Below are 13144 nucleotides of genomic sequence, written 5' to 3'. Positions count from 1 at the left end.
TAATTGAAGAGATTTCAATTAATAATCGACCCGTGACTGAACTGACGGCAGCTCAGGTTGCTGCTCTGTGAGCAACTTTTCTTCATTTTCCTCAATAGAAACAGAGAAGTGTTGCAGGAGCACGAGAGGAATTTAAAGCTCCACTTTGAAATCAATTCCGGGAAAATCTGTTGTTAAAACACGGTTAAAAAATCAAAACACTTCTGTCCAGTTCAAAACTGGGAAAAAAATTTTTTTTCTTTTGTCGCTTTGACAAATACTTTGAAACACAATGTGTTTTTGAAGATGCACACCAGTACTTCTGTGTTTAAAATACAATAATTCCTTTAAAGGTGCACTTAATTAATTTTTTATATTCTTATAGAATGATTGTCAGAAAATTGTTAAAAAAAGCTGCGTTCACACTTCACATGAGTGTAAGAATGTTTTTTGGGGATCAGGACTTGACCAGAATCTCCATGATGTGGTCCAGATCGTTCAGGTCCATGAGACACGACTGGAGACTCGCCGGCGAGCCGTGAGTCGGCAGCCGCACTTTCACGTCCTCGTCGTCCGCCCACAGCGACATGCTGACGGGCCACGGCGAGCCCGTCGCCCAGGGAGACGCCACATCCGACGTCTCGTACATGGACGTGTCGATGTCCTCGAAGATGTCGTCCAGGGCCAGGTCGCCGAGGTAGCCGATGGCGTTTACCGCGTCGCTGAAGGCGCTGACCGTGGCGGCGGGCAGTGATTTCTGTGGCTCAGGCGAACTGTCCGCCTCCTGGGGCGAGAGTTCGGGCGGAGACAGGGGCAGGTCGTCCTCGTCGCCCTCCAAACACCCGGGGCACGTAACGGGCATGTCGTCCATGAGGAGACAGGAGTCGGCGTGGACGCCCGGGCTGTGGTTTCCCGCCCCGTCACTCCTCACGTCCTCCTGGAGCTGCCGGAGCGTGTTGATGAGCAGCACGGAGCGGCGGAGGCTCAGCTCCACGCCCACCTGGTAGCGCTGAAGCTTCTCCAAGCAGAGGCCGAGCACCAGCTGACGCTGCTGCAGGTGACTCAGGTGGTCGTCCAGGACCTCGTCCACCACGCTCTGCTGCTGCTGCTGCTGCTGCTGCTGCTGCTGCTTCTCCATCACAGCGGCAGGAGCAGCGGGGAGAACCTTGGCCTCCAGCTCCTCCAGGCAGCTCCGCTTCCGCTTCACGCCTCGACCCAACATCAGCCTTAATGGGACACAAAAGAGTTCACAGTTATGATGTCATCAAGTCATCGAATTGTGGTTTTATCAACTCTTTTCAACATTTGCGGAAGGTAAACGTAAATATAGCTCAAACTGATGCCAATAGGCAACAAAAATATTTCTTATGTATTAGTGTTTATGAAAAGAGTATTACATAATAATATTGATATTATTCAGCCTACTGTTTTCATCATTAGTCGTGTAGTATGACCGAACCATGTTTGACCATATTATCCGATTTTAAATCCGATTCTGTGGCGTTAATATCGCGCATCCCTAATTTCCTTCAGCTAGCATAGCTTTTTGTTGAGTGGCTAAAATGCGTTTTTTCGTTTTTACTACGACTAAAACTACTCCTGGCTCTCACACAGCAGGGGGCGCTCACACACCCAAACTATCACTTTAAGTGTGATAACTTCAAACAATTGGCTGAAAAACTGTAATTACAATACATTTAAAAGACAAACCAGATAATCTCCACAGAATATAGTAAAAAAAAAAAAACAATCAATATAAAAGGCTTGTTAGTTGCTTGATTTTACTACTTTGGTTACTACCTACGACTTTTTGGCGTATGGTGTTAGAAATCATGTTTTTTATTTGGATTTAATTCAATAAATCGCCTAATTATTCCGTCTCTTCGAGGCATAAGTCAACAGTAGGGACTTGTCTGTCTGAACAATCACTTGTAACAAAATAACCATTAAAACATGAAAGGGACTATTTTTTCTATTTCAGACATTTTACATAAGCGAGCATTTCAGCTGTTAGTGTATGAGTCACACAGACTGACTCTCCTGCAGACTAAGACACTTTACTCATCCATGCAGACATTAGTAACACACATCACTGAGTCTGTCCGCCACAAATAATCACGCATAAAAACCTCTTTTAATGACAGTTTAGCCCCACGTGAGGCGACTCAAACTGATTTAATACAGACCATGTTTAATATCTGATTGGATTCAACAACTTAGAAACGTTTGAATTCATTAGAAATAGATATTTTAACCATGTTATGTACTTCTTTTGCCCAAATAAACGGAACTGTCACCTTTAACCCCCTTTAAATGTGCCCGGACTTCAGTGGGAAAAACCAAACCCCAAGTTTAAATGTGTGTGGGGGGGACTTGACCGGCATTTACTCAAAAGAGAATAGTAAATAAAAGGAGAGGAGTAAACCAACCTTACGTGTCCGTGGATAGTGTCATTAAAGTGTCCAGACTCCCGTGGATTCGCCCGGTTGTCGCTGTGTCCCTGCGCCGTGGAGTCTCGCTCTGTGATCAGGAATGTTCCGTGACCGTCGCTTCATCCACAGCAGCAGCAGGAGTACAGGGACAGGGGGCGGGGCCAGCGTCGACCTAGCGTCGCTTCTGATTGGTGGACGCGACCGCTGATCAAGCCCCCGCCTCCGCCACTCACGGGGCAACGAATGTGCGGACGGCTGTTCCGACAAGGAGCTGCTGCTGCGTTCACGGGCGTCACGTAAAAGTCATTCAGAGCACACGTGTGAGGCGAAAGAGCGACATTTTACGATAAGATAACGAACGTTTGAGTTTTACCCGAGTGTTATCACGTCTTCGTAAGTGTTATTGTTGTTGTTTTTTAAAAGTTGGCCACTTTTTCTGTAAAACAACCTATGACCGGACACTGTGTTCACTGCTTTATCTCATAGCTAAGTAGCCTAATTCTGGCGTGACACTGAACTAACGCTCCTTGCACCAAAGTCCATAGAGAAATGTATAGATTGTTTAATCACAGCACACAGGAGGTGTTGATCCACTGCTGCCTCCAACAGTAACTGCAAACGTTGTTATTTCGGTGTGTGAAATCCTCTGCTCGGATTTACCAAAAATGGCACAGACTGTCTAAACAAGGCAGCTGTAGACCAGCAGCTCCCTCCTGTATCCCTGTGAGCTAAAATCAATGCTATTCTCTGTGGACTTTGGTGCAGGAGGGCGATCGCTCTACAAACTTTCTAAAACAGTTTTCCTGTCAGAACAGGCCTGACCTCTAACCTGGGAACCACTATTTTAAATAACTAATAAGCCACATGAAAAGTATTTAAAGTTTTTTTTCTGCAGAGGTATTTGAATCAAACGGAATACACACATCAAACCTGGTAATTATGAACTAAATACTTTGATATGAAGGAAAGTGACTTAAAAACTGCCCAAGTTCACTCTTTAATTACAAATAGACCATCAAATGTGCTGTTGTAAGAAGAAATAAAATCATAATGTTAATACTGATTAACATTAAATTAAATACTGATGTATTTTGCAAGTGTTGTGGCATATGATAATCATAAGAACATTTATGATTTTTTTTAGGTTTCCTATTAAACAGAGGAAACCTTGATTTCTTAGGTATCAAAGCAATATAATAACAATAAAAAAACGTGTCAATGGTAGAAAAATCTCGAAGCAGCAGCGAGCACCTGAACGCGTCGCTTTAAAGAGACAGGTGACTCAGAAAGGAAGAGGCAGGGCGGAAGTGACGGAAATGAGTAGGAGGAGGGCAAACACCAAATAAGGAAATACTTCTTCATTCACGTTTTTTTTTTCTTTTTCTTTTTCCTCTCTTCCTCCTGAACCTGTCACATTTAAACTTCTCCACTCTTCTTTTTCTTCTTTTTTTCCCTCCCCCTAAACACAAAGTAAACATTCACAAAGCGCTGCATTCACTGTCAGCTGACCTCCATTTCGTGGTGTTTTTAAAGAATATTGTTATAATAGTAGTGGCCAAAATACACCCTTTTAATCAACACAATTCCTAGTTTTGTCACAGGTTTCTCAGCGCCTGCCTCACTGTTGCTGCTTTGTACGATGACGCGACAATAGTCTCTTTCTCTGATGAGTCGCTTCTTTCTTTATTTTCCTCAGGCTGCATTTTTGCTGAGTCACCCAGAGCCTATTAATCTTTAACTATAGGCCAACCAAAGAGCGGGCGGAGGGCCAACACGCAGAGTGAGCTACAAGATTTCTTTTTTTTTTTTAAATGCACAAATACCTTGTGACTAATTCAGCTTTGATGCCTTTTTGTGAGACAATGATTTGATTTGCTTCATATTTATGAATCTCCACGACCACGGGGTTTAGTTAAACCTCAAAGCACACACTCCAACACTGAGTCTTTTGCATTTTTTGTTTCTATTTTACATCCCTACAGAGGGACATGTACGGATACACAGGCATTATGCGGTTTCCTTTGCAGTGGATATGCAAATCCTTACAGGAACAGCTAAGTTTTCGGTCAGTAGAAGCAGCCTATTAGTAAAAATAAAGCAGGGAACATACTCTTAAAAACACACTTAAGCACAAAGAAACACAACAAAATGACACCACACACAGTTTATAGTTGCACCTTTTATTATAAAAAATATTTACAAAGATGCTACAATGTTTTTTTTCCTTAATATAAAAAAATGCATACATTTTACAACGGTAATTAGTCTTTGAAGTTTCTAGCTCCCATTCAGACCAGAGTGACATCCTTCAGGAGTGTTGCGGTAAGGTATTAAGCGTGTCGTAATACTGTATTTTATTCAATACATTTTGTTTGCCTGAGTTAATCTCTTCATCACGTTAAGGAACAATTTTGAAAAATGCATTGGATTTTTCCACATCTTGAGGAGAAAAGGCAACTGTTTGCATAAAGGAATTAAAGGACATTGGAGTCGTATACAATCATTTTTTTGAAACGCGTATGACAGAGCTGCATAGTGATTTGAATAGTAACCCGGTTGTTGTTATTACTTTTAATATTTTTTTTTTTAAATGTGAGGAATAAATAGGTACTGCATTCAAAATGAAGGGGCGAAATTTGGATAAATATAATTTCATCGGGGCCAATGAAGTCGATATGGCATGTCTGTACCTAGATATAATAAATACAATAAATAAAAACAACAATAAATTAGATGGGTTAACAGAGAAGAACTCTTCGTTTGTCGTTCAGACAAACGGGAGAAAGAAATATGGCTTGTTGATGCAGCTTTCAGTCCGGGGTTTCTCCAAACGCTTCAGGGAGAAGCTGCTGTTTATTGTTGTCAAGATTCTCAGATGTGTAAAGACGATAAAGGGGCAGGAAACTTACGTGAAATTTGCCGTCGTGGTGAATGTAAACTTTCCGCAAAGGGCAGACAAATCTTAACCAGCGCACATGTGTGTTTTTTGGTGGTTCGCGGTAAATTCCCTGCCCGACGTAAAGCTTTAGAGGAAAATGAAGGAACAGCGCCGATAAAGGTGTGTGACGATGCCAGAGTCCTGACAGCGGTTACAGTTGACTTATTCTTTTTACCAAACCATTGGGAAGACACCGTCTCAAGTCTGGCTACATTAAAATTTTAAAAATCGCCTGGGAGGGGACAAAAAAAAAAACAATAATAATAATATCAAATGATACTTGCAAAATCCCCCCAGCTGTATAATGCAAAAAATATATTTCTATATACACATACGTACATATACATATATTCCATTCATAATTGCTCAAATCTTTAGGAAAATATGCATTGATTCATAGATTTGGATTTACAATTTGTTCTGGTTTTTCTGGTGTGTGTGTGTGTATGTAGTGTGATGAATTGTTCCTCAGTCCATGTAACAATAAATAGAAAATGGACAAAATAAAAATAAACGGCAGAGTGCGACCAGGAGGAGCTAGTTATGACAGAATGAATGACAGACGAAAACATGGAAAATACGTAAATAAGAATGCATCATGGTATAGGTAATTATCTTTGCCTTCTCACAGACAACTGTCCAGTTTTGGGGAAATAGTGGGAAACTAACTGCGGCTCACGTGAATCCCCAAGTTTACCAATTTCACCCTTTTCAACGTCCAACGTTATTCGATTTAGTCAATAAAACATGAAGCTGCCGACTCGTCAACATGGCCGTTAGGAGAATAACTACATCTCTTACAAACAGCACATCCCAAAAAATCTACGCGGCTCGCTGTGAGTTTCCCAAGTCGCCCCAAAACCGCCAACAGTGTCCGTGCGTAACAATACCACAAACAGAACATGCACGTGTGCTGTGCATAGTCTGGAAAGAGTCTGTGGGATCAGGACAGGCCAGAGGAAATGTTCTGTTTCAGGATCCCACTATGATCTCCATGATGTGGTCCAGTTCATTCAGGTCCGACCTGCAGCTGGAGCTGGAGCTCAGAGCCGTGGGCCCGTGAGAAGAAAGGCTCTCCAGCAGGTCATAAGGCCCCATCTTGGGCGAGCTCTGCATTCCTGTCAGCACCGTGTCGAGGTCATAGTAGGACGGGTCCACGTCTGAAAACAGTTCCTCCAGCGCAGGGTCAGGGGGCGGCGCCGGGTGCTTGATCTCAAAGGTCCCAAAAACCTGCTCCCCTGTCCTGGAGTCTCCGCTCAGGTGGTCCCGCTCGACCTCCTCTCCCTCCGACACACACTCCTCGCTGTCCTCCTCCTCCTCCTCCTCTTCGTCCTCGCACTCCATGTCGTCTTCTTCCTCTTCCCAGCAGGGCCCCATCCCAAAGGGTCCTGCCAAGTACGACGCCGAGGACATCTGAGGGGAGACCGGGGACAAGGTGGACATGGTGACCTCCGTCTCCACCTCTCCCTCCATCACCACCTCCTCAGCGTGGTAGCCTTCGTCCAGACCGACCACCGAGTAGGGCTTCGGGCTCTGGCCGGCCTGCGCTGCTGCTGCTGCGTCCGTCTGCCGGCACAGCACCTCGGTGGCCACCAGGCGGTCGGTGGGACACTGGGCAGCAGCCAGGGCCTGCGTCATGATCTGCCAGGTGCCGTCCTGGGTCATCTCCTCCTGGATCTGCCGCACCGTGTTGGCGATGAGCACCGAGCGGCACAGGTTGGGCTCCACCAGCATGTGGCAGAGCTGCAGCTTGATCAGCGACATGTCAAGCAGCGACTGCCGCTGTAGGCTGTACGAGGACGACAGCGTCCGAGCCGCCGCTGCCGCTACCGCCGCCGCCGCCGCCGCAGATGCAGATGATGGCGCCTGGGCCTGCTCGCCACTGGAGACCGGCTCCTCCGCCGAGTCTGAGAACTTGCGCTTGGTGCCCTTCGGGAACATGTTGTCTATCTGCGATGATGGTGAGGAAACAGAGACACAGTCAAACACCAGACACCTAAACATTTAACTGAGCTTATATTACATTATCACACTGAAAAACACATCAAATGTCTACTGTTTTTCACTAGCTGTGGTGATTGTGAAAAGAAGAAGTTATGTAAATGTGTGATATTTAATGACTTATGTGGTGAAGGGCTGTCACTTTTCATCCGCACAGAATACAGGTAGGAACTTTAAAAAAAAAAACTACCGGAGATCTAAATATACAACCTAGAACCACCTTTCTATCTTCAACCTCTTTGTAACCCAGTGAGGCGACTCTTCCATTTCTGCGTACGCGCATCTAGTTGAAGTACTGCACAACTAATCGACAAATTATTCAGCAACAATTTTGATAATAGGTTGACTGATTTGAGTAGAAGTATACGAGTATAGCAGGTTTTGTGCCTCTTAAATATGAATATTTTGGTTTTTTGTTGGGGCATGTATGCACATGCTGGAATGCGACAAAAAAGGTTTGAAATCCATTTTGAATGTCATCTTGGCCCATTAGAAAAATATATAGTATTTCGTTTGGTTATTTGTTTTGTAAAACACATTCGCTTAAATGCTCAAATTTAAGAGAGAAAAAATGACAGCCCTTATGTGGTGTAATGTGTGTGTGTGGACGTGAGGAAGTTAGCGCTACAATCTGCTCAACGGCAGCTGTGACTTTAAAACTAAGCTCTACAAGTCTCTATGCACTATACAGTAAACAGTAAATAGTTTGTTGTAGTTGTTGTTTTTTTTCTTAAAGTTTGCTCTACCTTTCCTGTTGAGAGGCACAGGCAATAGCAATGCAGCTTGGTCCCGGCTGCAACGCTTCAAGTACTTTTGTACGAGCGACAAGCAGCTTTTGTTCAGCACCATTTCTGCCCATTTTAGGCCAGTCAGAGGCAAGACTCCTGCTGGGCGGAACAACCACACTTTTAACAGACCACCGAGCCACCGAAAATAGCATGGTTACCAACTAAAGACGGACGCTGCATCAAAGTAAGCACAGACTAGACAAACCTTTGTCAGGAGGAAGAAAAAAACAACAGCACACAAGTTACATGATCAGTGACATTTTCTGTCCCAGTGCCACCTGTGATCAAAAAAATAGGATTTCCTAATCAATAAGGTGCTTTTAAGGGGGGGTAAAGGTGATATGAAAAGTAACAGCATTCACAATATTCACAAAACAGTGCAAATAACCACTAGTATTTACAGGGGATATCAGGTTTCCAGGTTTACGCACGCACGCCACGCTTCAAAAACCAGTAGAACAAGATTTCCACTTTCTCTTCACTGAGGAGGGGAAGAAAAAAATAGAGTCAACTTCCTTATTACACACCACTTCGTACACACAAATGTCTTAAAAGGAAGTGAACAACACTGACAGTAAAGGCCCTCCGACTCCAAAAATGAATGGGATGCACGTTAAACAGGAGAGTGAGCTCTGAACAGCAGCCTGTGGCATTTAATTTTCCATCAGACAGGGGGAAAGAAATTGTGTGCAGTGTCCGGCTGGGTCTGTGTGTGTGTGTGTGCGAGTGTGTGTGTAAAAACCTGTGGGCAGGGCATTTGGGTGAATGACTCCACTTTCTTCCATTTTCTATCACTGATACATTTAGTTAAAAAAAGAAGAAAGTCACAAAAAAAAGATTAATAGATGTTGGGACTCAAAATTAAAAACAAACAGCAAAGAGTTGTTAACAGTTTTACAAAAATGGCCCGCTTTTCTGTGGAAACTAAATGCTCTGAGAAACTGTGGTTATTGTCACAATTCATCTGCAAACCAACAAGGCAGAATATGTTTTTAATCTTCAACGACAAAACAACTGAAATCCAATAATCTGTGCAAATTATACATAATTTCAAAATGAAAACATGATGCACTCAGATTATGCAGCTAAAAAAAACCCTGGTGTGACGACTAAACACCACATACTTTCATTCAGTCAAATTATAAATGACATCAAGAGTGATTTCTAGTTCACCAAGAACTGACTTAGAAGAGTTGCTGAGCTTCTCTGAGACAGAAAGAGATGATTTAATAACAGCTGCTGTCTTCACCTGACTGATCAGATGATTGAACTACATCCACACCACATTTCAAGAGATTTTACAGTCCACACCAAACAAAGACGTGTGTATCTAAAAGACAATGATTGTTCGGGAGTCGGGAGTTCTTTGAGTCCTCGCTTTCAAGCCAAAGAAAAAATGCAGAGTAACATTTCCTGACAGTGGACAAAATAGGGGAAAAAAGGTCATGTATGAAGACGCCTGGAGATCTAAAATACAAAAGAGTGAGAAATCAATTATAGACACATGTCTTCCTTGTGTTGTGCAATTGTGCGGGGCCCCTGTTAAATAAGAAACACTAGAGAGCACTATATCTCACTGCAGACAAAAACAACAAGGTGTCAAAATTCAAATATGATTTTGATTTGATACAACCTAAGAGAAGGCACAAATTTGTTTTTGTTACAAAGCATAATACACAGGAGAGAAAACAGATTTGGACACGAGATATATATATATATATATTTTTTGCAAATATATAAATGAACGTTTTAGAACACCCAATAGTTTGTCATTTTGAGGATAAATCTCCAAGATTTTAAATTAAATTAATAATTAATAACATTTGCTTTACGTGATATTTTAATTAAAAATAAGAAATTGATTTCTTTTTTATTATATCAAGGTCATCAAGCATCCACAGCAGACAAATACTACAGCAAATGCAGCAAATGCAATGTGCATTTTTGTAAGTCAACCATATTTACTACAGTTGCATACATTGTATATTAATAACCATAATCTCAATTAATGCTCCTGTGATTAATGCTCACAGGAGTGCAGCTAAACAATTATTTTACATTCATATTTTTTGTATACCTTTATTTCATTTATCAAAAAAAAAAGCCAATACTTTTATCATATTCTGATGCTGTAAGTCTGAAATTGACAGAAAGAGGCTAACAGATTATTTTGATAATTGATAGTTTCAATGAGTAATTCTAATTGTGCGGGTTTGTTTGATTGTGATTGACGGTCACAGTAATCACCTTGATCTCAGGTTGCATTGTGCATTTTCTCCACAACAAGTACTCAAAAAATGTAAATCAATTCCATGATTGATTACTTGTTTTCCTAATTATTAGGACAAAATACCCACCAATTTTCCAGAACAGCATCCTTTTGGACAAAATACTAAATAACACAGTGCATGGCCACATCAAACATTTTAAATGACACTCATTTTACAGTCTAGCATAATTCTTGATGTATATCAATAACATATGTGCCATATCTGTTCTAGATTATTACAGTGAATGAGTGTCCAAAACAGGCCATTTGAGGGTGAATTTGCCATATTTGTGGGGGTAATTTACCTTCTGAAAACATACCATCTGTATTTAATTTGTATTAAATGAAAAAATAACGTTTTACAGTATTTATCAAGTTGGTGGATCAAAAACATATACATGTACCATTGGCATTAAATTGTTAATACTGGGTGAAATTGAGCATGCAAACTGTAAAATTTAATTGCACATGGATTGAACTACTACGAACGAAGTTTCAGTGTTTATTTACTGAAAGGGGGATTAAAAGAGCTTTACGTTGCCTGCTATAGATGCTCAACTGGCATGACTGAGTTCAGTTTCAAAAATAACATGTAATTAAATTGTACGTCATGACAGTGAACGTGATCATAAGATTTAACACCAAAATGTTGACTATATGGTGTTCAAAAAAACCTGTGACGAGCACAAACCAGGAAATGAGTAATCATGGTTAAAAAAAAAGCATGAACCTGCCTGAAATTACAAACACCACTCGAGTCAAATACTAGTGTGTTACACAGGGATTAAAAGATGTATATTTTAGTATAAACCATTGTTAGGTTTATAGTAACACAGTGTGTGTGTGTGTGTGTGTGTGTGTGTCGTTTCAATACTAGGAGCCAGAAGCCAAACAAGATGCAGCCTCGCTTTACGTCAATGGCTCCTAACACGACCCATCCCCCACTGCACACACTGGGAACCAGCACTAACACTTTAGCTCCGTGCTAAATTAATAATTCAACTTGAAAACACGGTGGTGCTGATTTGAACGCTTCCCAGCCATCAACACACTGTCTTCACCGCCGTCAGCGGCGCGAACGAGTCGGTAAACCCGTCCAAGAGCTGCGGCTCGGGGCCGCTGGCCGTCACTGCCGCATGCTTTGTCTTTTCAGCATCAGAGCCACCGAGCGACAATGAGGCCATTTTGCGCTAGTAGCTAATGGCTAACCGGCTAGCTGTGCTAAGCTATGCTACGGAGCTGCCGCTACTGGCTAACCGGGTTAAATATGTCGACTCAGACGGAAAAATAGTGCCTCCATGGGGGCAACACATTAATTGGCACTCGTTCCATTTTAGTGAAATGTGGTGATTCCATTTTACTGCCCCCCATAGCTAAAGAATAAAATAAAAGAATGCTAGCAAGCTAATTAGCCAAAAAAGCGCCCACCCATCCTCCGCGGTGCTTCCTCCCTCTCGAGCCGAAAACAAGAGTTTTCACCGCTGCTCGGCTCTTTTAAGTTCCCCAAAAAACAACAAACCGCCGCCCGGTCGAAACCTCTACCACCGAGCCTGTCTGTGTTTGTTTATTTTTGTGTGAGTGCGTGAAGTCCTCACCTGGTGTTTGTGTTATTTTATTCCCGTCTGGCTCATAGGATCGACGGCAGGGAAAGCGGAGATCAGGTTCAGATGAGATCATTCATGCCACGGCTTCAAAAACTGAACTACCTCCTCTGTCTGTTCTCCTGCTGCTGCTGCCGCTGCTGCTGAGGAGGAGGAGGGAGAGCAGAGGGGGAGGAGGGGGGGAGAAAGAGAGAGAGAGAGAGAGAGAGAGAGAAAGAGAGCAGGGGGGAGGAGGAGCCGAAAAAAAGCTGCAGCCATATGCCTGGGATTCCTCTCTAATCATTTTTTCCCCCTGCTTTTCTCTCCCACTGATGCTTTAATGTGAAAAATATGGCTGCTGTCAAGAACGAGAAACAAAACAAAAGTCAGACATGGATTTAGATTCCGTACAACACACATTTATTTAGCTCTGTATATGCATTCAAGGAATGTCTGTCTTTTAATCGCATTAAACTATCCAACGGCTCGCTTGAGAGACTTCAAACTTGGCCAGTGACTTAGTAATGTCGGCAGCATGTACACTGCCAAATTTGACGGTATTTGAACGGAAAAAGCACAAGTGTTATCCGTAAAAATGCGACACATATTTCGGCAAAAAGAGCCGCTTCCAAGAGGTTCAATGGTGCCCCCTATAGTCCAAGCTCTCAATCACACCTGCAATCACAGCAGGAACGCCCGGAATTCCATCTCTTGCACAGCCCCCCCATCAACAAAGGTCGTACGTTTATAAGTAGTGAATCGGTAATGTTTCCTTTGATCAAAGTAATCAAAGGGGGCACTGTTTGTAGGACAACTTGGATCTGAACTTTGATCTGAACTTTGACCTGCGATTACGGACTTGTGATTAGGAACTTTGAACTGTGGAGGGCAGTGTTGCACCTTTGCGAGAAGAAGTATGTTATGCATGGGTGTATAATCGCTTTAAAACAAAAGTTGTCTGCTTCTCGTAGCCAAAGAATAAACCTGTTTGTACAGGCTTATGAGGGGCCTTGCTTTACAGGGGCCACCATCTTAGCCAAAACAGCCAGATTTGTGTGTGTTTTACGTAGTTTCAGTTCAGTTAGTGGCGTGCACAGGTAGACACTAGGTGGTGCTATAGCACCTGCCGTTGCCCTCTGGACCAAGCAAGTGCCCTT

At 42.6% G+C, this 13144-nt stretch overlaps 2 protein-coding genes across 4 annotated transcripts; both read right to left on the bottom strand.

Annotated features, from left to right (window-relative positions):
• Nucleotides 1–395: 395 nt before the first annotated feature.
• si:dkey-177p2.6 (uncharacterized protein LOC568712 homolog) lies at nt 396–3204 on the bottom strand. The gene is made up of 2 exons (XM_058614926.1): nt 2409–3204; nt 396–1205 (listed from the first exon to the last, which is right to left on the bottom strand). The coding sequence occupies exon 2, from the start codon at nt 1199–1201 to the stop codon at nt 437–439; it is 765 nt and encodes a 254-aa protein (XP_058470909.1). The 5' UTR covers nt 1202–1205; nt 2409–3204; the 3' UTR covers nt 396–436.
• A 1371-nt stretch (nt 3205–4575) lies between these two features.
• Nucleotides 4576–12173, bottom strand: cdca4 (cell division cycle associated 4). 3 transcript variants are annotated; one of them, XM_058614925.1, is made up of 3 exons: nt 12003–12173; nt 8097–8237; nt 4576–7299 (listed from the first exon to the last, which is right to left on the bottom strand). In XM_058614925.1, the coding sequence occupies exon 3, from the start codon at nt 7288–7290 to the stop codon at nt 6322–6324; it is 969 nt and encodes a 322-aa protein (XP_058470908.1). In that variant the 5' UTR covers nt 7291–7299; nt 8097–8237; nt 12003–12173; the 3' UTR covers nt 4576–6321. The 3 variants fall into 3 exon arrangements, with proteins under 3 accessions (XP_058470908.1, XP_058470906.1, XP_058470905.1); XM_058614923.1 differs by having other exon boundaries at nt 8097–8234; XM_058614922.1 differs by lacking the exon at nt 8097–8237 and having other exon boundaries at nt 12003–12171.
• Between the last annotated feature and the right edge of the window lie 971 nt (nt 12174–13144).

This window comes from Solea solea, chromosome 18 (genome assembly GCF_958295425.1).
Source record: "Solea solea chromosome 18, fSolSol10.1, whole genome shotgun sequence".
NCBI classification, from domain to species: Eukaryota; Metazoa; Chordata; class Actinopteri; order Pleuronectiformes; family Soleidae; genus Solea; species Solea solea.
Note: the sequence above shows the minus strand (reverse complement) of the source record. Positions and strands in the feature narration are given on the sequence as shown.